Here is a 27950-nt window from a genome sequence, read left to right as displayed (position 1 = left end):
GAGCGCGCAGCCTGGTTCAGTCTACTGTATCTGGACTGAACCGAGGCAGGCAGGAAACACTTTTTTGCAAGGCGGTGGAGATGGGGAACAAAGAGAAAAAGAAGAAGGATAAAGACTCCTCTGGCGACGACAGAGTTGCTTTGAAAAAAGAAATCGGACTTTTGAGCGCCTGCGCTATCATCATCGGTGAGTGTGTGACAGCTTTTGTCTCAGTGATCTGTTCTTGAAGAGCGTGTCGTTATGGTTGTTTGGGCTATGAGGAAAAGTTAACTGTGAAACGTGCTTGAGCGGCCGGCTGGTGGAGTTTACTGCTGTAACGTGGCGGCTGTGCACTTATTGCCCTGTCAAAGTTCTAACAGCATGAAAAACAATAGGACACAGCAGGAGTGCGTTTTCGCCCGTGTCCTGATCTACTGTAAGGACACTGTACGCATATGAACTTCACTTAAAACATAGACTTAGAAATGGCTGAGTTGCTTCACTTGAGCACAAAACCGCCAAAATACGCACAGGAAGGTGGCTTTTACGCACGTATGGTCCACATCTGATGTCTGGCTCTGATTCGGGCTGCAGGACTTTAGATTCTGAGTGGAAACTGTTGCATCAGTCGAGATGATCTGAATATGGACATGCCTACGTGGCTGGATCTTCTCATTTTGAACTTGAACGACATGCAGCAGCAGCACAGGCTCCATGTGGTTCACAAGGACAGTTGAGCAGCAGGCTACTGTAAAAGTGCCCGGGTTAAGGGTTCATCTCCCTCCGGGCAAAGCAAGGCATTAGCATGGTCCTTGCAATAATTGCATCATAACCCGCTCATCCTAACAGAGCAAGACCGGTCGTTTACATGAGGGGGGGGGGGTATAAAGTGAAAGTCTGTTTAGAGTTCAGGAAGTTGCACATTATTTCCTGTATGTGATGATGTACTCAGTGTAACGGCAGTGGCGGGAAGGTCATGTGCAGCAATAAACTCAAAGGTTTATGTAGTATGCTATGCTATTGTAATGTGACAGTGATGGGTTCGGAGGGTTCCCCAGGCGTCAGCTGCCAGCTGATAAGCAGCCTCTCACATGCTGTATGTAGCCTGTATATTTCTGGAGTCAAGGGAGAGAGAACAGCACCACTGACTTCCTGACATGAATGTGCTCAAGTTATTTTTGTATGAGGTGTTCAGGTCTGTGGTTTGGTGAATTTAATGAAATAGTTCACCTCCCTCCCCTTTTTCACTGTATACTTCAATGCCTAGTGTCAGCATTGTGACCTTTTCATTTCACTCAAAGTTTTGCTGGTTACTCAAAATATATAAAACTATAGCCTACAGTTTATTGCAGTATAAACTAGGGCCGGACCAATTTTTGAGGCTGAGGCCAATACTGGTATTAGGGAGTAAAAAAGTTCCGATATCAACAATATTGGTCAATGAAATTATATGTACAGAACATAAACACACATTTTGCATATGATCCCTCAAATGTTGCATCAAACACTTGTGACAAAGATCTGTAATAGGTAGGTATGACATTTTACAGTTTAACAATAAACTTTATTGTATTAAATTATCATTGTGAATGTCATTATAATAATTATTTGAAATGTTTTATGAATACATATGTAAAAAATATAAGAACATATTGGACAAAATATTTACTGATACAGATTTATCTGTGATAGGTCAATATTGGCCGATAATATCAGATGGCCGATATATCAGTCGGGCTGTAGTATAAATCATGAGTTTGATTAATGGCTCAACAATACATTTGGGCTATGACATGACCACCACAGAATTAGGAAGACAAGCTGAATGCGGGAATGAACTGGGGGAGAGGATGCATTCATTTAAGTAAAGACCGCCTGACATTACTCAATTACAAATAGATTGTCTCTCTAAAGTTATAACGCCAGATAATCTCAAAATATGAGTTCACCTTTTTGGTTTTTCAGTAGTCTCTCTTGTTTCATGAGCCTCAGTAAATCACCTTTGTGATCATCCGACAGGGGCAGCATAATTTGGCAAGCTAAAAGGTCATGTATGACAGTAGGAGGACATTCAGTTCTCCCATGACTTCCATGAGTCCCAATTGTGCCTCTGTGGATGAGATCTCCAAATGAGAAGGTTCTGAACCACAAATAGGTGAAACACAAGAAGAAGAGAGAGCACAACAAACCACAATGACTGAAAGTTGGAGACGGACGTTGGGATATTACAGACTGTGGAACTGTGGTTTCTACAGTTGTAGAACATGGTGGATACTCACAGTTCACGCATCCTTGTGTTTCGTGTATATATTTGGTTGTAAATATAAAACTCAGCAAAAACACACAAACATCCAGGCTCTACCTCCAGGGGTAGATTTAAGTAATAAGTGGAGAATAGTGGAAGTTAGAACAACTGACAAACAGCTCTTTCTCAGTGGAGAGTGGGATGTGAAGCAGAATCTGTAGTATGTTGTAAGAGAATTACAAAGGAAAAGGCACTTAACACTTGAAACTAAATATGTTATCAGCAGCTATTATCAGCTTATCTCTCTAGCCAAGGTCAAGCCTTTTGTGCTTTGATAGAAACGGATACCATGCCAGTCAATACTCATTCTCCCACCTGCACATTTAACTCAGTTTTGTGTTCATTTGGCAAACAGTAGCTGCACAAATCCTTTCTGAATTCTCAAAGTACACCAACAGCTCTGATCAGGCTTTACAGTATATCGCAGAGCTTCAAGGGTTATGTGTTAGGTTTAATATAATATGGCTAATGTGAAATGAAGCCTCTAATTGGTGACGTTAATGCTGACCACCTGCAACATTTTTTGCTGTGAAGCACAGATGGAGTGAAGCCCGCACAGCTAGTACACAGAGACAACTTGAGTCATGCTACTACCCACCTCATACAGCCTACTCGTGTATCTAACACTGCAGTGTAGTAAGGTGGACCCTTAAATCAGTCAGTGCACTTGGCTGCTGCTTCCCTGCATGCCACTATGACTGCTTATGTTACAACTATTGCTGCTTACGCTAGACAGTAAACCGACCTCATCCAATGACACACATTACTAATCTCTAACCAAAATAGATGCACTTATTTAATGCAATATTAAAATCATAACACCACCCAGGGTAAGTACTATTCCTACATTTTACCAGCTCCGCCTCTGGTGCAGCAACCAACTACAGATCGTTTCCCCTCGGGGCACACTGTTATTGTCACACCCTGCCCCACACTTGGTTGGGTCCACATAGAGGAAGAAAAACACTGTATCTACTACGAGTTTTTCAGATTGAAGTCAGAGACTTTGTTTTGCATTCAGGCGGGAAAGACTTCCTCACTCTGGTCCACGATTTGAATTTAAAAAAAAGCAGTGATTAATCTGAGCAGTAAAAATGTAAGGAGGTTTCTTGGCCGGTGCAAGAGGATGAGAGGGTTAGTAAGACTGTGATTCACGCTTTCAGCCGTGATGCCAAACTTTATGACATAACAAACACAAACACAGGCGTTATGTAACCGCGCTGCATCTCACCAAGTCCCCCACAATCAAATCTGACAGTGATAAATGCAGTGCTCGGACCTAGTCTCACCCTCTGCATCATTAGGAAGCGTTCGGAGCGATCGCGTGCCTCACAGAGAAAACATTGGACAAAGTTATTTTATTTATTTATTTATGTATTTTTTTTGTGGAGACTCCTTTTGCCCCAAACTTCTCCAAAAAGGAGAAGAAAAACACAGAGGACAGTGCAAAACATGTTTGCTTGGACAGCTGCTGTTTTGGTTATTTTCTTATGTGTGTTAGTTTTTCTTTTGTCGTCTCTTTGCTTTGGGCCGGTGACATGTAAGTGCCAGGCTGGATTTGACCTTAGGACATGGTGGCTTATTAGTGTGTGCCTTGGCCAACAGAGCCACCAGGGAACCTGTTTGTTCCTGTTTGGGGGACAGCTGAGCTTGGACTTCAGTGAGCCATGTTCCCACCACAGCACAAAGCCAAACTGGCTTAATCCATTCTTTCTATAAATAAGATAAGAATCATGATTGTGTCATTACATACCTGGGACAGGTGATTTTGTTTCTAATGACCGCTGTGGTTTAAATGTAAATTATCAAAGCCATTTAACTAGTTAAACAAATAATGCTGCAGCTGTTCTGATGGTTTCCTTCCACAACTACTGTATATACATCATCAATGAAATAGGTTGCTTTGGTAACTGTTCTGGTCACCAGGGAACTGGGGGTCTGGTTACACCAAACCAGGCAGTTTCTGCACATTTGGGCATGTAAAAGATGTTTTGGGCAGCTTGTGATCATTTGGACTGAAGTTTATACTATTTGGATGGTTCAAGTCATTTCTGTTAGTTACAACTAATGAAAATGTTTCCCTATTAAAATTATTATTTAATCAGACCTCTGTGATATAAGAGTTGTATAAAAGCTTCCATGTGTTCATAAGCAAAGACGTTTAATGAGATCATTTTTTCATGACTTTAGTTGTGGTTTGGGGTTTTTCTTTTTCTCTTATTTTTTCCTCTTTTGCCTAATTATACTAATAAAACAGAAGACAAGAGACGCATTCAAAGACCGAATGAAGTTATTATTTTCCTATATTCAGCTACATATCATAACAGAGCATGATAACTGGCTGGACTTGAAAGAGCTTGTGCTGCTTTCTCCGTTTTCTCATCAAAACCCCTGAGAAAGCAATGAGTCAGGCACTGATCTGAAACATACCTTATATATTTGGATATCCCTCTTAACAACTCACTGCACTCGCTCAAAAGACATTCTTATCCGTCTATCTACAATCTGAGCGGCCCGAAAGAAAACCACAAGAAAACGACGGCTCCTGAACACAGACATATTGTATAGCAGTAATGTTACAAATCAGCTGTCTGTGTGATTTTTATGTCCAAAGCTGATCTGAAAGCACTAATGTTGTCATTAAGTGGTAGTTATGTTAATGCTGTTAGATGAAGCAACAAATATCAAACAATGCAGCAGCCCAGGAATAATTGTTGGTGTTTGAGTATCAGGTTTAATTTATGAGCCAATTACAACAGAAAGAGAAAAATACCTCTAGTCAAGGTTTGTTTTGCTATTTTCGAACACGACACTGAGAAGAAACAATGCTGTAACCGCTTGAACCTGTTGAAACCAAGCCAGCAATCCTAAAAAACCTCAGACCACACTAATTAACAAAAGAGGTGCTATGATATTGTTGTCTGCCTTTTGCCTAATAAATCCCACAGACCGAAACATTAAATAAAAGGAGTATGTCAACATAAATCCAGGACTCCACTGAACGTCAGTGTAAAAAAAGTGTAAAAAAAAAATCAGGTTAGAACACAAGGTTGCTCAGACCGGTTCTTCCATATTTTCCCTGTGACCTCCGACCCACTTGACTTCTTTACTATTGATACTTGTGTAGGTTTATACCTAAAGGGTACATTACTGTTTGTCCAAAAACCTACTTAACTAACTTAAGTTTTGAATACACTATGATAGGGATTTATATATAATAAGGTGATTTTAGAGATTGCACATGTTAATTAATGAATCCCTTTGGGTTTCATTTAAATGGTTGGGATGTTTTAATAAGCCTCTTGGGATTTGTTGTGTGTAGACTATTTCTATCTTTGTGTTTAACTGTGTGGATGGACAAGCCTCAGTTAAAACAACAGCTTATTACTAATGTAGCTATCAGAAATGCACTCCGTTCCACATGTTTGTAACGTCGAGAGGTCAATGCAAATTTGAGTTAAATCATGACAGCTTTGCATGTAACAATTGTGCAGAAGTTTGTACCTTCTAGATGAATATTTTCTTATATGCAAGTGTAAGTAACCGTCGTTATCTTTGCTTTTCCCCCTAAGGAAACATCATCGGCTCTGGGATATTCATCTCTCCTAAAGGTGTGTTGGAACATGCAGGCTCAGTGGGGCTGTCACTCATCGTGTGGGTTTGTGGAGGGGGGATCTGTACCCTTGGGTCCATGTGCTACGCTGAGCTGGGCGTCACCATCCCCAAGTCTGGAGGAGATTATTCATATGTGACGGAAATCTTTGGAGGGCTAGTGGGGTAAGTACTGTTGTTTTTGTCCAGTTACCTTTTTTCTCATAACTGCAGTGCCTCAACAACGGCAGCAGTTTGTCACACATCTCAGTATATGAGTCTCATCACGTCCATGACAGATGAAAAGACAGTTAAATATTAAAAAAAAATAAAAAATTATACTATTACATAAAGCTATACAAATTGCTTAACCATGTGAGATTAAAATATATACATGACGTACAAAATACAATGACACACATGACATTGTATTCCTCATTTGTTCAAGTTTTTTCAGCTTTGTGCTCGACTTGCTTGCTTGGCATGGATTATAATACAACACTGCATGGACATAAGAGGGTTGGTTCAATAGGACAGCCCGTCTGGAACCAATCAGCTCTGAAAGTCTTGTGACTTTTATGTGGTCAGGTGACCCGTCAGATGATCCTACAGCAGCACTGTAAGTCTGAGAAGGTCAAATGTGCCTGGCACTCTGCTTGTCTGTGGAGGCACCAGCTCAGTCCAGTGTGGCTTCGTTTAGCTCATTCATTTCCACGAAACCTTATTAAGGAATAATGAATGGGAACACAGATGCCACAACAAAACAAGAGCTAACAAGAATAAGAAATTGTGGGGGGAAAAAGGGGTAAACAGATGAACACTGTCTATTCTCACGCTCAGAAAACTGCTCAGCCTGCTGTGCCCTCCTTGACCTCACTGACATAACTTACCTCCTACGCAAAACCACTTTTCTCATAACTCAAGTGATAAGTGTCTCTGATGTCACTCCTCCCTTTTCAGTATGACAGTAAGCCAGGTGGTTATACTAGCAGTGACTGCTAGTAACGAAATCAGCATTTCCTGATGCAGATGTGCCAAAATACAAACTGGCTAAAAACATGAAGGTACACTTTGGTTTAAAATTCAATACTCAGAGATACTCATCTTAAAAAACAACTCGCAAGTTTTCACCTCATTAAACTGAGCAGAGCGGGATTTAGCTTGACCCATGTTAACAGGTGTTACTTTTTCAGTTTCCTGCAACTGCTGCCAAAATGCCCTCCCTATCCCCAACTGCTGCAGTGGAGTTGTAATTAGACCAACAGCAGGAAACTGTGGTTGTACTGGGAAGTCTGACTATAAATGTTAACTCAATGTCAGAATGGAACTGAACATTTTGAATAACATTGTAGCAGCAACGACTCCATATACATCTAGATTTTAAAAAAATACTGTACGTATATGTTACGTTGACAGCTGTTTTGTGTCTTTGTCCTGTAGCTTCCTGTTACTATGGAGCGCCGTCCTCATCATGTATCCGACCACGTTGGCTGTCATCGCTCTCACCTTCTCTAATTACGTCTTGCAGCCGGCCTTCCAGAACTGCTTGCCTCCATACGTTGCCACCAGACTCCTCGCCACCACCTGTGTCTGTGAGTCACAAACAGCCGAAGTCTTCTGAAACTCCCTTTAGTCCAAATGAGTTTTAGTAATAATTCATAACTTCTTTTGTTTAGACTCTCGTCTCTATTTCTGGTGCTTTCCTGTGATGTTTCCGCACTCTGCTTCCCGCTGATGATCTTGTCAGTCAGTGTGTCACAAACCTTTTAGTCTTTTTCCCTCAGATCTTCCAGTGTTGAAGCTTGCTTATCTTATCTTGCTTTTTTTTTTTCTTGCTGAAACTTAAAACACCAGAGTCAGGTTTTAAAAAAACTCAGACTTTAGCAAGAAAAGGTGGCACAGAAAGAGAATTTCAAGTAACAAACCTGGGCAGGACTTCCTCACTTCAAGGTTTCTGAAATGCAGTTATCTTGTGCCACATCGACGTAGCAGAATTCCTTGTATATGCTATATATTCCCTAAAACAATCTTCAGTTTCATTTTCAGCCTTCCATGCCCTGCAATTAACCAAAACACTATGTATATAGGGTAAATTTAAACTTCAAAGTTACCCATGTTAACAACCGCAGTTTGTAATGCAACCTGCCAGCTAGGAATGTCTCACCTTCCTCTTAAAGAATGCAGCATTAAAATGTAAAAGCTGTGGGGACATCACACCAACACCATGAATGTAGATATTGTTAAATCTTTCAAATCTTTTTGCGTATAGATTTGTTAAACAGAAATTATACAGTGTAGGAATACCCTTGACATTGTGTTGACAAAGTGAAATGTTAGTTAACAGATCTGTTGTCACGTTGGGATGTGAAAAATTTGGTCCAGCACTATGATTGGCTGTTGATCGTCAGTGACTGGCAGAAGTTCAGTTTATTTCTCAACTGACAAGATGGTTAATAGCAGGTCTGTTGGGGTAGGTGAGTTGTTAATGGGTTTCTGGTGGTCCGTCTGCAGAAAGTGGGCTAGACACCATAGAAACCAATTTCTGAGGAACCCCGTAGGTGTATTGATACTGTGACTGGCTGGCTTACATTCCTGTTTGCTGTTGCAGCATCTGTCTCTGTCATCAGGACATCCTGTTTCATAGTACCACACTTCAGACCTTCTGTCGCTTTAAACATGCTGGTCATCTGACTGTCTGACCGAGAGTGACTCCCAGTGAGGTAAACAGATAAGTAACTTCTTTCTTAGATCAACATTACATGCAACTGATAGGAAGTTCATGGCGAAATATCAGAGCATATTCAGTCGATTAAATAAATACTAACGTGACAAAAGGAAGTGCCAGGGAAACAAGTAAGAACAAGAACAAAGCAGAAGTTTTGACCGGTTTGGATTTAGTGGCTAAACAGGTGTGAAGAGGCTGTTTGAGGTAAAAGACACAGAAACTTTAAATGGGAAAAACAAACTCTTCAAACCAAATCCAGCAACTTTCATCTCATAGCTAGATGACATGAAGATACTGTGGTAGTTCACAGTATGCTGTCAGCTGTCATTGTCATTTTGTAATTCCGTATGAAATGCGGTGCTCTATTTCCAGCCTCTAATCAGATCAGCAGCGGTCTCGAAATGTTGGAGTACAGCAATCAGTATTTAAATAGCCAATGGCATAAACAGACTGAGCATGTATCTGGTTGACTAGCCAGCCAGTTTGATCTCGTCTGAACTGGATGGAGAAAGGGAAATAGGGAGATGAGGAGAAGTGAGGGATGGGTATCTGTGCGTGAGTGCTTGTGCAAGTGTCAGGCCGGGGTTAGCATGTACAGATCACACCGATGCACCTCCACTATTTTTGGCTACAGAATGTTACAACTGCAGTTTAGTTAGGCTAGGGCCCCACGTAGTGTGTATGTGTGTTTGTGTTGTTGTTTGTGTTGAGTATGGTTGCTCTTGTTTCTGTGTGTGTGTGTGTGTGCGTGCACATGTTCGTGTGTCAGTATCAGTGTCAGACTACATAATGGTGCCAGCCTTTGTGGACGCCGCTAATGAGAGGGTGTGTCTGCGCCATTGTGCATTGTTTCACAGTGGTTACCGTGACGCTCCTGTCACTGAGCACCATGGAAACAGGAAATGGGCAGGACACCTTGGACATCAATGATGGGGGGATCCCATTGGCCAGAACTAACATTCTGGTTGGCTCTTTGCTGTTCCTATTGGCTGTTTGGTACCGCCCCCCGTCACACACTCTCATCCACGGCATCTCACTTCAGACCTGCAGTCATAAGAAGGTTGTAGTGGGCTGTTATATAAACTTTAGTCTTCACGTCTGAAACTTTACCAGCAACTTGTGAAGAAGAACAATGCCTGATGTCGTATCACTCTGGTAAAAGACGGGCCCCTGAACCCTACAAGAATATTAATGTTGGAGAAATTGACGGTCTTTTCACTATAGTGCCGTAATTCTAAAGCACCAAATGCAGGCACCTGGGAGTGAAACTCTATAAATCATGAGGTCTGTATGCCATTATGTGCTGTGGGCGTGTATAGTGAATCTGTATGTTTGTTGTCATCATTACCTACAGCCTTTAATGAGAGAAGAGGATGGATTGCTATTTTCATTCAAGGGGTCGCATATTATTTTAGCCTTTAGCTCACTCAGATCAATATAGAGTGAGTCACCATACAGTTGTTATCATTAATGCACTTATGGATAGATCCAGAAATGATGCATACTGTCCACAAGAATTGACCCGTAGAAGCACCAACACATCAAGTCAGTCATTATCTGTCTAAAAGCAAAACTGGAGCTTTTTCCAACTGTGAAAATTATTTTGTGAAATAACAAGCTGAAGGATAAAATGATACAATCCCATGATAAAATGTATCATGGGAAAAAACATTTAAGCATTTAGTGGACTGTTTTTCTTAGCAAGGCACTCAGGATTAACTGCCCTTTCAAAGCCCCTGTTATGTCAACTGAACATTTCTTAGTGAAGGGTTTATGAATGCGAGTCAGCCCATGTATGAGTTTCTCCACCGCAGAGTGTACTGCATGAGAGTCACAAGTGACCCAGGTGAGGTGTGTGTGTGTGTGTGTGTGTGTGTGTGTGTATTTGCCTGCATGTGTGAGTGAAAACCAGACCGGTCTAGTTGTGGGCTGGTTGTGTTCTTCCAAGAATAGGAGTGCAGTACACCAATGTCAGATTGACTGTGTAACACCACTTTATCCTGTTAGATATGCATCAGGTTGACTCAATAGAAACTACCAACCTACAAAAAAAATACAGCTTTAACAATAAACAACTAAATATATTCCCCATTATTACTGAAATATTCTAACAAATCTCACTAACCAAAAAAAACATTCATTTCATATCATACCCAACAAATAATAGGTCTGTGATGAATTGTTATTTTTCAAAGAAGGACACACATTCTCATTTTTTTTTACTAAGGAGAAACAGAAGTGGTAGCTTCTGTTGTTCATTCCAGCGCAGCAGGGTGCCAATTTTAGATACCGCTTGTATGTGCCACATCAGTGTGGTGGTGCAGCAGTTGTGGTTGTTAGGAGTAATATGTTTCAGACATATACATACATATATATATATAATGTAAATATAATATATTTCCACTACAAGTATGATGAACACAAAAAAGTCTTGAATTTGCAGGTTTTTTGGATTTAATTCAAATGGGACACTCTTTCTCAAGCAGCACCCAACTATGTTAAAAAACAACTCTAATTGAAAATTACGATATGATTTATGATATGATGGACTATTTTCCTGTAGTTTCTTGTAGTTTTCATTTGCTTTGACCATATGTTGTGCCAATACCTGAACTGCTGCCAGTAGTTGAACTAAATTGGGGCTTGCGCAGCCAGCACACTGTGTACTGTTTGTTTCGTTAGATTCTAAAATTGAGTCATTGTTCTGCCATTTATGGATGTTTGGAAAAGTACTACTACTCAACTACTCGAGTAGAATCCGTGCAGACACAAAATGAATGGAGCTGTACACTGTGCAGCCTATGGATAAGTGGAGACACCATGCGCAAATTACAATTAAATGTGGTAGTGTGATTTCAATTTAAAGTTGGCAGTCCTAGACTTCTGCACTGACCATACAACTCGATTACCATTCTGAAACACTCACTATTCATTGATAAGGGAAAAAAGGGCCCTTTTTGCCAATCCTTTCCAGGGCCCGGAAAAATTCACATCCCAAACATGATGCCAAAGACTCTGCCAGAGGGCTACAGTCTACAGTGTCTGTGCAGCGATTTTTTTCAAACATTTTCGTCAAGAGTTCCCATTTGCCATACACCTCCCATTACTTTTGAATTGAAAACATATTTCCTCTGAAAATGGCCCATACGGTATCAAGGTTGCAGCAACAACAACCTCAAGCAAGTCTTTTTACAACCTTTGCAGTCCTATATCCTTTCAGGAATGTCCCTTGGGGTTGGAACCAGGTCAGCCTTGTAGAGCAGCCTTTGTTATGCAACATATTTTAAATTCATGTCAATATTCAAATAGCAAGTCCTTTTTCACTGTTAGAAAAGTCTTAGTTTATGTTAGTAGTAGTGTAACGGCCCATTTGGGAACTCCAAGGTTCTAAATGGATAAGTTTCTCTAAATATATTCTTCCATTCAGAAACCTTGTATATGGAGAACCTTGGGGTTCCCATTTAACAGCACCCCAAAAAAAGACTTCCTATTGCAATACTGACATGAAATTGAAATATGTTGCATCGCAAAAGCAGCTCTACAAGCCTGACCTGTTTTCAACTCTGAGGGACATTCTGACATTATTTTTTGTATTTATTTAAGATAACACCAAAAGTGTCACCTACCTGCCCATTCAGCCCATTATATTGGGACCCAAGGGGTTCCTGAATGGACACTTACATTTGGGACCATTTTTTCCCATTTGGGGACAGCCTCACCCTTACGTACTCCCACACTAATCCTTTCCAAATGGGAGCTCTGAGGTCCCCATGTAAAGGGTTTCTATATTGATGTATTTCCCTAAACCTACTTGTCCATTCAGAAACCTTTAACATAGGGACCTCAGGGTTACCATTAGGACAGCACCCAAAACGGAAGTTTTACTGGCATATTGACAGGAAATTGAAATATGTTTAGTAACAATGGCTGTGGACATAATTGGAGCAAAATACTGCACCTAGACCAAAAGCTACTTATCTGGACTCAGCTGCAGCACTGTACCTTGTCTGGATGGCTAATTTGGACTCGACTGGAACAATGCACTTAAAGTGAACATAAAGTTTCCAATTTGGACTCAATTGGAGCAAAATACAGCATCTGGACAGAAAGCGTTCCATTTGGCATCAAGGTTATCCAAAGGACAAAAGGTTTCCGATTTGGACGCGATTGGAGCAAAATACAGCATCTGGACAGAAAGCGTTCCATTTGGCATCGAGGTTATCCAAAGGACAAAAGGTTTCCGATTTGGACGCGATTGGCGCAAGGACTTCAATCTGGACATAAAAAGTCCTTTTTGGCATCAAGGTAGCCTAATGGCAAAACGGTTCCACAACGTCGAATGCAACTTCCTGCAAATGTCCGGCACACTGACACCATGGTGACTTTCTGCTGTATCTCTACACTTTTTTTTCACAATTTTTCTGTCGAAATTGGGAACCTTTTCCTACTTGAGATGATTTGAAGGCTGCACAAAACTCATTTACAATTTGATTGAGGAATCATAGTCAGTAGTCATCTATGGCTCTATGGCAGACAGATATATTAAAGTGGTTCATTAAGAAAATGACTTGGACATAGTCATGTGTCTCACACAGAGGTTTGAACCCTTTAGCGTCTTTGCTAACAGTTAACTTGTAAGCTGTTCTGGATAGAATCCCCTTTTCTAATGCTTCAGATGTTAATGAACAAAGTTGCTTCCTAATTTAAAAAAAATAATATTGCATTTTTATATGATGTTTCTCATCTATTTTTGGCCTGACTGCAGCAGCTTGGCCAGCTTTGACTGACTGAATGAATGAGCATCTGATTGATGAACTTACACGACTTACACGGTTATTCCTGAGTATAGTTGAATTAAGATAGGAGCTTGTAAAATGTGATTTATTTATTCAGGAGTGTTTTATTTGCCCTTTACACAGAAATCCATGGAAAGAAAGTCTTATGAAAAAATTGTAAAAGACTTTTCAAAGATACATTTTTGCCTCTTCTCATACAAAACTGATATAATCTTCACTATATAATTTGTATAATTATGTGCTGTCCCATATATGTGCAAGTCTGTGCTGCTGCCCTCTTTGATAGGTCTCGTTTAAAAAAAAAAAGAGTGAGTCCCAATGGGAGTTTAATCAAGAAAATTTACTGTGATAGCTGGGTGCTGCCTTCCTTTTATGTGCTCCTGCTCTACATCATTCACTGTACTATGTTGACTGTCAGCATGTCTGTGCATGTATTTCACCAACACCTAAATCCTGTAGATTTACTGGAATTATTCTGGTGTCAGATACCTTATGGTGGACAGACAGGACTGGCAGTGTTATTGCCAGTTCAGTGACTCCAGTGACCAGATCCTGGACCAGGAGGCGTTCCTGAAGTTAGAGTCGCCTGATAAATCTGCACTGAGTTGGGATCAGAATCCATTAAGAGTAAAAGCAGTAATTAGTTTAGTATTCTAGTGCTGAGGCAGCATTCAATAGAAGCTGTAACGGCAGGACACAGATTTACCTGCGCTGTCACATTCAAAGCCCACTGGCACCTCCTTCCTGTCAGGGTCAAGACAGAGGGAAGCTGGGGGTGGAGGAGGTGGTGATGGTGGGGGGTTCACAGGAACGGAAATGCATGTAACCTCAAGGGTAATTGACTATAAAACATTGCTGTGTTGTAAAGGAGAGAAAGCTTTGCCCGGTGCCACCAAAACATCCTGCCAAAAATCCACACATGTGTATGTGCGTGTGTGTGTGTGTGTGTGTGTGTGTGTGTGTGATTGCCTTGCGCCAGCGGAAGCAGTGTGTTGAGATTTTATGTGGTTGGAGGGGAACTTTACTGCAGTGATGGATGGCATGGTCGATAACACCGCCCGCCCATATACAAGCTTACACACTTGAAGACTGTTGTGCTGCTACTTCAGGAGATTGTGTTTGTATGCAAAAGAGGAAAAAATGTTTTATGAAATGTATAAATTATATAATATAAGAATGAAGAGAGACAAGACAAGATACAAAAATATGATAAAGATGAGAGGGTGGAAGGTGGAAGGAAGATGGACAGTGAGAGACTCACTCTGAGACACACCCTGTGGCATAAACCATTTCCTAATCTCTAGCGTCAGTATAAAGGCCAGCGTAGGAGGTTCCACCACCTTACAGGCAGTTACCTGTCTGTTGACATGGAGCACACTGACATTGCAAACATTCATGGTTTGTTCTAAATTTCTATATTTTTTTCTCATTTATGGCAGATGCATGCACTATTTTGCAAGCCATGTGAGATAATAGAATGTCTAAAACTGTACATCATGTGGGAAAAACACAATTGTTGCCCAGGAAAAAAATAATCCTGTTGAGCCTTCATCCTATTTTGTATCTAATGTTCTCCCACTGTCTTCAACATTCTGAAACCCTAACACAATACATGTTGAGGATGACTAATTACCACTCCTGTCACTTAAAAAGAGGGGAAAAGTGTCTGATACAACCATCTTTCTATTTTTAAGTTACATAACGTACGTATTGTAGGGATTTGGTGTAAACAGGAGGCCCACCAATGCCAAGTAAATGTGGTCTTCAGTACTCTAATTATATTAGATGCCTTTAGGGAATCGCATAGTAGGATTAATAACATGGGCATATATTATTATCTATTCACTCTGTCGCTTCCACCCTCTTTTCTTTTTAACTACTCTCACTCATTCATTCCTAGAAATGTCCTCCACTGAAAGCAGACATTTTAAAAACAACAAATGTATGAAGGTCTTTGACCGTAAACTTAAGATGTAAAAAAGATTAAATGAATATCTTATTCTTTTACATCTACTCCTGTCATCTCTGCTGTCCTCTACTCCTCTGTTCTTTACTCCTTTGTTCTCAGCACATCATGTCTTGTCCTGTAACATTCGTGAGGGTGACAGCAGAGGACCATTTATATAATGATATATATTCCCTTGTAAAAAAATCTATGGCCATTGACAGTATATAATGAAATGACATATCTTTTCTAGAAATCCATTTTAGTTTTGGTGTTTCTGTGTAGATATTGATGTTATTGATATTGTAAAAGGTCATTTTAATTTATTGTGTGTGTTATCCCAGGCATTAAGCGCAGATGAACAGCCTTTATCTATTAAATGGCTGATATAACTACACTGTACTTAACATATTTGAACATACAATCATATGTATAAATAAATAAGAATAGTAAAATTATTAATAACACTCAAGTGCATAGCCTTTTCTTAAGGCTAGGCAAACAAACAGCAAAGGAGATCAGTGCTTGATTAGTGTGATCTGCCATTCTTCTTTACTGATTGGGTGATTACAGTTCAAATGTATTGGCTGTGAAAACCAATTAAAACAATTAGGACAAACTGTGACACACGCAACACAACAGCTTATGCTCCATTGATTTGCCAGTGCAGTCAGAGAGACTGAGGGGGAACGACACAAAGTTGAAGTTATTAAAAAAAACAAAGATTTGGGCCTTTTGAGAAAACATTTGGGGACACAGTCCAAGAAGCCACCCTCCCACTCCACCGTTGGCTTACAGTAATGTTAAGCTTTCACATGATACACCCGCTCACGCCATTGAGTGGCACAGCCAACCAGCAGGTGGCTGCACTAAATTAGAAAGCTGTGTCAGAGGGGAAGACAAAAGAATAGCTTGAAATAGTAAGGACCCATAGAACTGACAGTGTATATGTGTTAGGTGTTTTTTTCTTTTTTTCAGATTATACACAAATATATGCGTGCATGTACACTAGACACCAGAGAACTAACATTACACTGAACAAAGTGTAAAAGGCATACAGACACCTGATGAAGTTGGCTTTCTAAGACTGATACATAATTATGAGTAGTTGACTGTCAACAGGTTTGTAAAAATGTAAAGAAAAGAAGAAATTGCATGTTATTTAGAGAACTCGTGCTTAGTTAGTTAGTCCAGAGATACTTGCATTTGCTTAGATCTGGTTCACTCACTTGGAATTTAGGCAGCCCTTGTTTAATGGTGGTGCTCGAACATGTAAAAAAACAGGGTGAATGTGAAGGTTAGTGGCTTAGAGAGTGGTGTGAGGCAGCGACACACACTCATGTAGTATACACACTCATGTAGGAAGCAGGAAATAAAAAGTATTTGATGCCAGTGACCTTTTGTCTGTTGTTTTGTCAGGAAAGGTGTTGTATCTTTTGTAGTTTTGTGTGCTGAAAATAGAGTAACGTGGAGTCAGTGAGACGATGCATAACAGAAACATGAGAGAGGCAGCAGACTACTTGCAATCAAACAAAGTAGGTTTCATATTGTAGTGGCACACAGCTGTGTTATAGTGACTACAAGTGATTAGTGTCAGAGCTCTGTCTGCTGAAACTGACACACATTCCAGTGTTAGCTGAGGTTGTTAAAAAGTTATCTGCCTGTGTTTCCTGCACCACAGTGCAAAACTGTACTAACTGAAATGATGACTCAGCACTATCAATGTAGAAAAATGTACATACAGTGTGTAATATTAGTCAATCTCTATATTTTGGCTTTGTGATGTGTTGATTTCTGATACCAGAAGATGTTTTGGCTCTAAAAATCCCCCCCATCAGAGCAAATTCAACTATGAGCTCACCTGTTTAATATCGAACCTCAAACTAAATTGTGTAAAACCTGCATCCAACTGGAGAAAACCTTTACTGCTTTTCCCTTAAGGTGAAGATCATTCATCAAACAATCAATTAATTTAATAAAAGTGTATTTATTTCCTCTGATATTGCTGAAGTAACACAAATTTGTTACAAAGGGTGCTCTGTTTTTAAGTGTTAAAGCCTGTCAGAAAACATGTTTTAGAATGATTTTAAATGTATTGGTGTGTGTCTGTTTGCATGCAGTGTTCCTGACCTGGGTGAACTGCTACAGTGTGCGCTGGGCGACGAGGATCCAGGATATTTTCACTGTTGGAAAACTTCTCGCTCTGGTACTCATCATAGTGGTAGGAATCGTCCAAATCTGTAGAGGTAAACACACACACACACGCACACACACACACGCACACAGTGGTCATGATGACAGTTATTGCTGTGGTTTGGTTTTAAATTAATTATGCAAAGATATATGCTGTGAATTGATCATATTTATCACTCATATATGGGCTGATTTTACTGTTGAGGACCTATGAATACACATTACTGTAGTATAAACATGATATCTGAGAAACAATAAACTGCAAACTGTTCTGTATGTGGATTTTTTGGGTTATCTGCCAGTACACAACACACATATGGTACAACTTTATGTTATAATACATTTAAAAACACAAATAGGAATTCCATCAGTGCCTGCTATTTGCAGCAAATATAGCATTTTATAAGCCTTTATCATTATTATTTTCACATGTGGAGCCATGAACTGTATTTAAAGTTATTCATGAAGTAAGCTGCTGTACATCACAGCTGTAAAAATGTAATGAAACTAGTGACCCCTTGTGCACATGATTGCACATAACTTCTAAAAGTTTGTTTATGTAATGTTGGGAGTAACTTGTAATATTACGCTGTATAGACTGTATGTGTGACTCCATTGTTGTTTCAATTACATTACATCTTTAGGCCTTAATATTGTCCTGTTTTAGAATTTTTAGCATCTGTTTCAGAATTTTTTTGTAGAGTTGAAGGAAAGGTTGACATTTTTTCCAAGTAGCTCTTATTACAATACTGACATGCTAATATGGACATTGAAACTATCCTTTAAACTTCAGTGAAGATGAAGCTGCACTGTAATGACAACCGTTCAGATTCTGAACCTGTTTAAAGTTCTATTACCTTTTTAAATTTTCGATTTGATAAGATAGTGAAGTTTATGGATTTTATTATTTTACTAAATGTAGTGTTGGTATTTAGTAGATATACATAGCCACCACTGCCATGATCTTTTCCCTCCCTCTTATACACATCTCCTCTTCTCGCTTGTCTCAAGGTTACTATGATGCTCTGAAGCCCAGTACAGCCTTTGAATTCATGGAGGATCCATCAGTGGGACAGATAGCACTGGCCTTCCTACAGGCCTCCTTTGCCTACAGCGGCTGGAATTTCCTCAACTATGTGACAGAGGAGGTTGTGGAGCCACGCAAGTATGACACACATACCCAAGTGGTATTTAATTTCATTATATTGGTGTAATTGGTAACACCGTCACCACTGTTTTGGCTCTGTAAGCATACTAAAACTTGAGAACATTTGAATGATTGCCATTACTTGTACTTTTATGTTATCAGGAACCTGCCCCGTGCCATTTACATTTCCATTCCACTTGTGACTTTGGTCTACACCATGACCAACATCGCCTACTTCTCCTCCATGACTCCTGCTGAGCTGCTGGCCTCTAACGCTGTGGCAGTGGTGAGCAGCTCTACATCTGCATGAGTGCATTTTTTTTCATATAGTTGCTTCTGTACTGCTGAACAAGAGTCTCAGTTGTCTGGAAACAGTATTTATTATAAAGTATATGAGACCATAAGCCTGCTGAAGCTGAGAATCCATACCAACCAATAAACCAATCAGTCAATGAGATTAAAACCTGTTTTTCATGATCGCAGAGGGAAATTTTAGAAACGTTTGTGACTACTTTCCTCTGATAGACTGGAAACAGAAGCAGTGTCATAGGTGTTTAAACCTGCAGCGTGGAACTTTTACATATAAATGAACATTCAAATCCTTGCCAAAGAGTTCACACAATACTGATTAAACTTATCACTGCCTGATAAATCTCTCTGTATACAGTATACAGAGTTTTGAAATCTCATATTGGGCGTGACTTTCCCCCGCTGGCCGTTTGGCTGTTAATCATGTGGCTCTTGTAGTTTTTCCAAATGTTGTCAGACTGAATGGATCAAATTCTGATAGTGAAATGAGTCATTTTGAGGGGGGTGGTATGAAGCTCTAAACAATTTATCAACCGTTTTATAGCTGCAACAGTAGGTTACAGCCAGTAGTGTACTGGCCATCGGGCATTTGGTGGGCTGGACTGTCAAAAAATAAGTTTTTGGGCTGCTGGACCATCAAAATATATCCGTATGTACTGTGTGCCTCTCATTTTGGATGCGCATTAGAAAATCACAGCTCCTCTTTACTCTCATGGCCAGTAGGGGGAGACAAAAGTCTTGCACTCCAGCTTTAAAGGATAAGACCAGCACTATGTTATCTCTTATTATCCAAAAATTCCCAGAGGACACTAAACACTAAATCTGTTTGTGACTTTTAGTGAAATTAATCAATAGATGCATCTAGAGTTGATTAATTGATTAGTTGTTCTACAGAAAATGATTCTGCATCCAACTATTTTGATCTGTTGAGTAAACAGGACTTGAGTGGGGGTAGGGGGGTAAACCCTTCACTGGGGTCAAAAGGTTGGCACCCTCCTTCCTTGGTGTTTCGTTGATAGGGCCTCACTACTTTTACCCCTCCTGTTGGCTGATGGTGTCTGATAATTGAATTGTGACTGAATTGTTTTGGACATTTAAAAATAAAAAATAAAATAAAAAAAATAAAATCTAAGCTCTAAAAAGTTATTACAGGCTTCTTTAAAAAAAAAAAAAGGATTTATTTATTTATTTTGTAGACTTAAATGAATCTCTGTTAAGCACTGGATGAATAAGTAATGGTAAAAGTCAATAATCAATCAACAATGTTGTGTTCCTCTAGACATTTGGGGATAAGCTGCTGGGGATGTTTTCCTGGGTGATGCCTATCTCTGTAGCGCTGTCCACCTTTGGGGGAATTAACGGATATCTGTTCACCTCCTCCAGGTACAACACACATCTTGCTTTTCTGTGCTTTACTTGCAACTTTGACCCTGGCCTTAATCTCACTGAACTCAGATTTTCCATTTTATGACCTTTTAAATATAAAAGTTCTTTCATGTACAGATAAACCTGAATCAGTGTGTGTGTCTATCTGCAGATTGTGTTTCTCGGGTGCCAGAGAAGGTCACCTGCCCTACCTGCTGGCTATGATCCACCTGAAGAACTGCACACCTATCCCCGCCCTGCTGGTCTGCGTAAGTACTGCACTGCCAGTTTTGTCTACCCTGTCTAGCTTTATAAGTGCACAAAACATAAGTACTATTAATGATTTTTAGTAGTTTAATATGTACTTGATGTTTGAACCTGCCTTCATTTCCCTCAGTGCACTGCCACCATATTCATCTTGTGTATTGGAGAGACCCACAACTTGATCAATTACGTGTCCTTCATCAACTATCTGTCATATGGGGTAACCATTGCAGGCCTCCTCTACCTCCGCCATACGAGACCCAATCTGGCCAGACCCATAAAGGTAAGGCTGCCTGAAACTAGAGGCCCACTGCAAAGCAAGATTTAACCTGTGGTTTCATTACATCATTCTTTACATGAAATCATAGTTCTCTACAGTTCATTTTAAATGAACTAACCAATGCACCTGATGCCAAATGGCAAAAAAAAAAAATCACCTTTTCACTTTTTCAGCTGTTGTTAAAATATAGAAACTCAGTACAACCAGAGACTGGAAACTAACAACAGAACACAAGAGAGGAGCAGAACTGAACATGACCATAATTAAAAATGTGTCTATTAGATATTTAAAAATCATTCAACAAGACAGAAAACACATGTGTAGGGTTTTTACAGATAGATAGAAATATAATAAGTATAATTCAAACTAACCTTCATGTAAATTTCATGGTGATTTATTTTCCTTCAGGTAAAACAATTGTCCAGTTTTCCTCATTTAATAACATAAACCTGACAGAGGGTAGCGTTCTCATTTTAACTGCAAAATGTTGCTGGCAGGTTTCCCCATATGTGGTCAATTAACGTTAATTAAGTGAGTTGTGCATGCTCACTTACACCTGTGCTTTTTCCTGCTTTTGAAGTGTCAAACAGTCTGCTGTGAAAAGTCCATTTAACTTGGTCTAGTAAGTTTAATAGACTCGTAGGAAATGTAATGGTTTGCACCTAGGGAACTTCTTTTATGTGGCATCAAGTGGTATTTATCCATAATAATAAGTGTAACATATCATTATACCTCCGCTGAGCAGCAACTTGTCCCAACAGTCAGTCAAACTGCCTCAGCAGCTGTCAACAGTATCATTTATGGGCTATCAGATATCTTTGACCCAGTGGTAGTTTGTCATTCATGGTGGTCATGGACATTGACTGTGATAATTTGTCGCTCCCTGGTGACGCAAAGGTCAATTACATGATATGTGTACAGAATACTGGGGTTTTTTATTAAACTTGTACAGATTTAAAATGTAAATATGTTTCAACAGATCTTCCCATTCACTCAAATGAGAAACTGTGTCCAAACCTTGGAATAGTACTGTATATAATATTAATATTTCTGTGTGCAGGTGAACTTGTTGATCCCCATCACCTACTTGATTTTCTGGGTTGTGCTGCTGGGCTTCAGCCTGTACTCTGAACCAGTGGTTTGTGGTCTTGGAATGGTCATCATGTTGACCGGCGTCCCCATCTACTTTGTGGGTGTTCAGTGGAAGAACAAACCCAAATGGCTTTACAGAATAGTTGGTGAGTCGGCCTGTGCAAATGATACATTTTAAAATATGTTAACAGTCAGGCGTTGTGCAATAAATCTCATCTTGCTGTCTGTTGTGTTGCAGAGAAAGTCACGTACGTGGGCCAGAGGTTGTGTTATGTGGTGTTTCCTCAGGGAGACCCTTCAGAGACTGAACCCCTCACTTCCTCCAAAGCCACTGACTGAGCAGTGCAGTCAACCAAGAAATCCCTTTTTACACCAACACCTGTACCAGTTTTTGTGTTCAAAGTCTTTCACATCGTTCGGTCAGTTTGTGAATGATAAAAAGATGGTTTCGTCGGTGGTCTTGCACAGGTGCAGCCTGAATGGGGTGATGATAAATCCCCAAGAAGTGGATTGTTCTACTTAGGGCATTCACATTTTAAGCCCGAGAGCTGGAACACGTTATTAATTGTTGGTTTGGTAGTACTGTCCTTCTACTCTCCTCACCAATTTGTCTTCCTGTCTTCTCCTTCATCTTCATATCTTCATGATCACTTCTAAGATCTTCTTCTTTTGACTACCACTAAATCCTTGTGCTAATGTGCCTTATGAAATGTGTGTTGGTATAGTGCATTGGTTTTGTGCGGGTATTTTGAGTGTGTAATAACTTTTATGGGGTGAATATGCAAGCAGTTTCTGCACTTAGCAATACTTCTATTACGACTGCTACCTTCAGCTCTGTTTCATTAATTATTCACATGATGTTTACCATTCATCAACTTTGGATAAGTATTTTTCTGCCTGTTTCTCTGCATGGCTGTTCATAATACTTGCCATCCCTGTCCTTTTTTTGATAATTGTATCCCTACTCTCTCCTATGAGAGATCATTTAGAAACCTTCATGATCTACAATGCTAATCTTTCCTTGGAAAAGGAAGAAGGGAACTTTGTGGCTGTCAGCTGGAAGAATGGCCTACTCTCTCAGAAGTTAATAAGCTGTATTATCACAACACAAACTGCCTGACATTTTTTTTCAATTTTTTCCAGCCTCTATTCATCTTTTTGTCTTTTATGCCTCTGATGTGAGCCTCCATTGAGATAGTTGCTTTGGAAATGTCCCCATCTCTGGGAATGCCAAAGTGAACTCCCAAAAGTCAAGTTATTAGATTTCAGGTTTCTCATCTGCTGTTACAGTACAGTACTTACCATTAACGTGTTGTTGGATTACATTAACAGAAGTCACATTGAGAGATAGCTGGATGATTGGCAGTGTTGGCAGTGATGTTTACTTGTGCATAGGCATGCTCCCACATTGTCATAAAGTGTTTCCCCCAAGGCACATTATCACTTCAATGAAACCTGGCTCATTGCAGTGTAGCACTCAACTGACAATGGAATCATCAATTCATTGTAGTCACACAATAGTCTGTGGACTTTCTGTAGTCTTACTGACTTAACATATTCATATATTATGGCCCCACTGAATTATTATGGTGCCTCCAAATTAAGGCCAAACTCATTTCTATACTTTAACTGGGTACGCTCATTTACTGTAGTCCAGGAGGTACTGGTGTTGACATGTATTTGGGTAATCTACATCAGTTTTTCAGCATTTTTCTATAAGCTGTGTATGTTGGACATACAACAGAACACATGAAGGTTCAGGCCAGTGGCCTTATTTTAACATGACGTAAACCAGCAGGTTCGGACTCGGACTAAACATTCAGTCCTTTTTCCAGGCCTGCCGATGCTGGGAATCCCCCCCCCCACCATCACACTGCATCAAGTTCACAAAAAGACACGCACACAATAAGATAACATGTATGTCTGTCTGTGATGTATGGGTGCTGTTAGTTCTGTTGAGATCTGTAAATACTGTGTAAAGAAAAAACCGTTGCAAAAACATATGCACCATGGACTCCTGCAAAGATCACATTCCTCAGACGTGTTGTGATACATTTACATACTGTTCAATTGATGGGTGTACCTGTGTTTTGTTAAAGAGTTTGTACATGAAGTTGTACATGGATAACAAAGTAATTGCTTATTAAATATAGAAACTTCCCTGAAGTATCACTTTGTTTTGTTTTTTAATCATAGATGTGTGTGTGTGTGTTGAGATGTGTCTCAAATAAACCCTCACTTGGGGTTGTTCCCTGTCACTACCTTTTAAACAGTAGGGCAAATCACTTTTGTCTGTAAAGTACTGCTGAACTGTTAATGTATCTGTAGTGATAAAAATAATTATAAATTAATGCTGTAGTATTTTTTGAAGAACTAGCATTTTTTTAGCCATGCTAGCAGCCTGGTTCTATAAATGGCAATGTCAGCCTAATGGTAGCTATGCTAGTTGGTCCACCACTTTGTAAAGACATTCATGCTTGCCAGGTAATGAATACAAAAGCTTTGGTGATCTTGTGACGTGCTAATTTGTGATTTTAGGGTGCTTACACGCTAATCTAAGATGGCGACAAAGGTAAACATACCTGCTAAACATCAGTATTTTAGCACTGTCATTGTGACCTTGCTAGAATACTGACATTAGCATTTAGCTAAGCACTGCTGTTTATGTACAATCCACATCCATGGCACGGCCTAAAAGAGCCACTAGCATTGCTCTTGGTTATTATGACAATTTTAATACAAAATAAGTATAAGGTGACCAGATTTCTGAAATGAAAATCGGGGACATTTTCAATGCGGCGGTGAAAAATCATTAAATATTATCATTATGAAATAAAAAATGGGGACAAGTATTTTAACCAGCTTTTATTACACAAAAGGACCAGGTTAATAAATCAAAATATTAGCACCCATAAATCAATGGCATCAGCTAATCAGATGGTCTGCATTTATAATTACTACAGTCATTAGTTACACACACAGCCCGACACAAAATACAGAAGTTAGCCTAACACACACAACTATCAACCATTGATTTATTATTAATTAATTTATTATTTTTAACAGAGTCTCATGTCCCTATGCCTACAGGAAAATCATATGCTACCAAAGCAGTCTTCCACCTCCCCCTCTTCCAAAACAGAGCCACATACAATGTCATCACCTGGTAATCTCAAGCTAACGTTAACGTTACAGCGTCACTAATGACAGATATGAAAACATTGTCATAATGTTAACGTCCACTGACTTTTATAACGTTACGTTAGGTCTTCAATTCAGATAAACAACTTACTTTAACGTTACATCACTTCTCACACATACACACAGCCAAGTCTACTGCCAATTCACACAAAATAAATAAGTTCATACACAACATACCATTTATGACCGCTGGTCTTCTTTTCTTTCCTTTTTGCCACCCTTTAGATTGTTGTTGTTGACGCTGCTGCGTCTGGTCGTACGTCCTGATAACGTCTGTACGTCATACGACGTCTTCTCTGGCGATGCGTTAAATGGCTACCGTAATAACTGGTGTTTGAGTCTGCGCGCATTTTCCCCCATTCAGTGTCAAAATCGGGGACATTTTCGGGGACAGCTTTGACCGGGGACAGGTCACCCAAAATGGGGACGTCTGGTCACCCTAAATAAGTAGTCAAATTACAGACTAAATATTATGGAAAAAATGTACTGAATAAAATAACCTACCAGTATTTTATTAGTAATATTGACAGTAACATTGCATCTTTTTTTTTTCCTCAGAAAACGTTATCCAAGAGAGAAGACCAGAACAAAAAAGAGCAAATGATTCAAACAGCTTCAAATTTATTAAATGCAGGCACGGAAAACAATGATGAAATAAACCTAATGCTTTTATATACAGGGTTTTTGATCAGCAAACCCCACTATGTGATGGTAGCATTTCTCTTTCGGCACAAAATATACAAATATAGTTCTCAAAATGAGAGAAATGGTTCCATACAAACACAGTATATGTTCACTTCAGCCAACAAGAGAAGAAGCATGTTACAGGAAATCAAACAGCGAGGAGAGGGGATGTCATCAGACAACCTGGTTCAGTAGTGCTTCACTTTCCAATGACCTTGATCCAGTGTGTTTACCTGTGTGTTAAAACCATGAAAAACAAGAATGTGGCGGCTTATCGCTTAATTAAACAGACAAATACACTGGAATTTGGTCATGGGAAGACATGTTTCCTTTTCCATAACTCCCTGCCATAATAATCCCAGAGACAAGATTCCTGATGCAGTAGTGCACAGTAACTCCAGAGTAGTCCAAGTTGTACCAACCAAAGGCCCTATACAGCCACACAGCTGGGTCCAGATACACAGGCAAATGTAATCTCTTCAAACATGTAAACCGCAGCCTTCACTGACTTCTATCATTACAACAGCAAGGAAAAATCATTAAGGCATTTTTGACACTTCTGTACATCACAAATCAAGTAAAGACATAGATATGTGTTGGGTTTTTTCACACAGCAGCTAAACTATTTCACTTTAAGTCATATGAGCTCGAACAGGCTTTGAACTTAAATAATGAGGTACGAGGGAAAGGGAGCACAAAACACAGCACAGTATGTGAAAACTAGGAATAAGGAATGGAAGGAATTGCTTTGGACGGGTTATGGAGTTATCTCTAATGGCACATAACATGTAGCAGCTGTTATGACAAAACTTCTATAAGAAGGAAGCACATGAGGGTCATATGGCACAATCAGCTCACTTAAAGGAAATACAGCAAGAAAGACAATGTATTCAGTGCAGAAACCTCACACTGCAGTGATAAAAAACAGAGAAAAGAAAAAACAACCAGCACTGCAAGTTATTTCGCAGACTCTCTCAACCTGCACCACTGAGACTTTTCTGTTCAGTATCAATATGATGCTGTAAAAGGAATAAATTGGTAGATTTTAAGATAAATTAAACTGGTACATTCTTTAGAAGTCCAACAGCAATTAGTAAAAGGTCACCAGCGTCATACCTCAGACACATAAGCTTCACTAAAAGCATCAGAGACACAGGCAACCAGGTTCAATCAAGTTCAGTGTTATGTCAAGGCAGAAAGGGAAATAAGAAGTAGAACTAGTACAGGTCTCCACTGAAGACTGAAAAATAGATGTCTTTGCTTTAACGTCCTGTCATAGAAAATTCCACAGCATAGATATGAATTTCCACTGGTACAGACCAGCAGTCCAGGCGTCTGCAGCGACCAGACAGCAGCACTGCAGAGGTACTGCTAAAATGAAGAAAATCCACCTAACAATCGATATTTTGAATGAAGTATCTCCTCCCAACATTCACATAAACGTCTCTGAATGGGAATCAGAGCCAGATGTGTTCGAGTGAAGGAAGGCGTCTCTGATAGGACTGTTTGGGTTAGAGAAGCAGGAAGAGGAAGAAGGGCTGAGCAGAGTTACAGGCTTCTCTACTCTCTCTAGCTTGCTTTCCATTTAGATTTGGCTTTTTTAGAAGTGATGTCATATCAAGTTAAAAATGTTTGAATTGAAAAACATAATGAAAAGGTTTATTAAAAGGGGTCAAGGTATCACTGAAAAAGTAGTTCTATGAATAGCACTTGAAATGCACGTTTAATGAATACTGGCAAAGGCTTGATGATTGAACCACTTTGTGATTCAGTGTTTAAGTGGTTCAAAGTTATGATTAAAGGGTGATTCTGGTGATATTTAGTATTTTCTTGTCAGGAAAAGACCAAAACCAACATGTACTGTCTTTGTAGCCAAAGCCTGATATATCTTATCCCTCCAAAATCTACTACAAAAACACATCAAGTAGCCACATTTTGCACTGGTTGACATGTTCCTTCACTACAAAGAACACCTTCACTTTAGTTTATTTTGACTCACATTTATCTCACATACACTGCCTGATGCTGTACATAAATCCATGACTGAAGTGCCTAATAAATGCACTTTTTACAT

At 39.6% G+C, this 27950-nt stretch overlaps 1 protein-coding gene across 1 annotated transcript; it reads left to right on the top strand.

Moving 5' to 3' along the window:
- Positions 1 to 7: 7 nt before the first annotated feature.
- On the top strand, positions 8 to 24151 carry slc7a10a (solute carrier family 7 member 10a). Its single transcript, XM_062419772.1, has 11 exons — positions 8 to 186; positions 5857 to 6061; positions 7316 to 7467; positions 17462 to 17587; positions 18546 to 18699; positions 18844 to 18967; positions 20270 to 20373; positions 20528 to 20624; positions 20753 to 20902; positions 21960 to 22137; positions 22230 to 24151. Exons 1-11 carry the CDS (start codon positions 81 to 83, stop codon positions 22328 to 22330), a joined length of 1497 nt encoding a protein of 498 aa, XP_062275756.1. The 5' UTR covers positions 8 to 80; the 3' UTR covers positions 22331 to 24151.
- The last annotated feature ends 3799 nt before the right edge of the window (positions 24152 to 27950 follow it).

Source organism: Scomber scombrus, chromosome 1 (assembly GCF_963691925.1).
Source record: "Scomber scombrus chromosome 1, fScoSco1.1, whole genome shotgun sequence".
Classification (NCBI taxonomy): domain Eukaryota; kingdom Metazoa; phylum Chordata; class Actinopteri; order Scombriformes; family Scombridae; genus Scomber; species Scomber scombrus.
The sequence above is the reverse complement of the archived record's forward strand: the minus strand, read 5'-3'. Positions and strand labels throughout refer to the sequence as shown.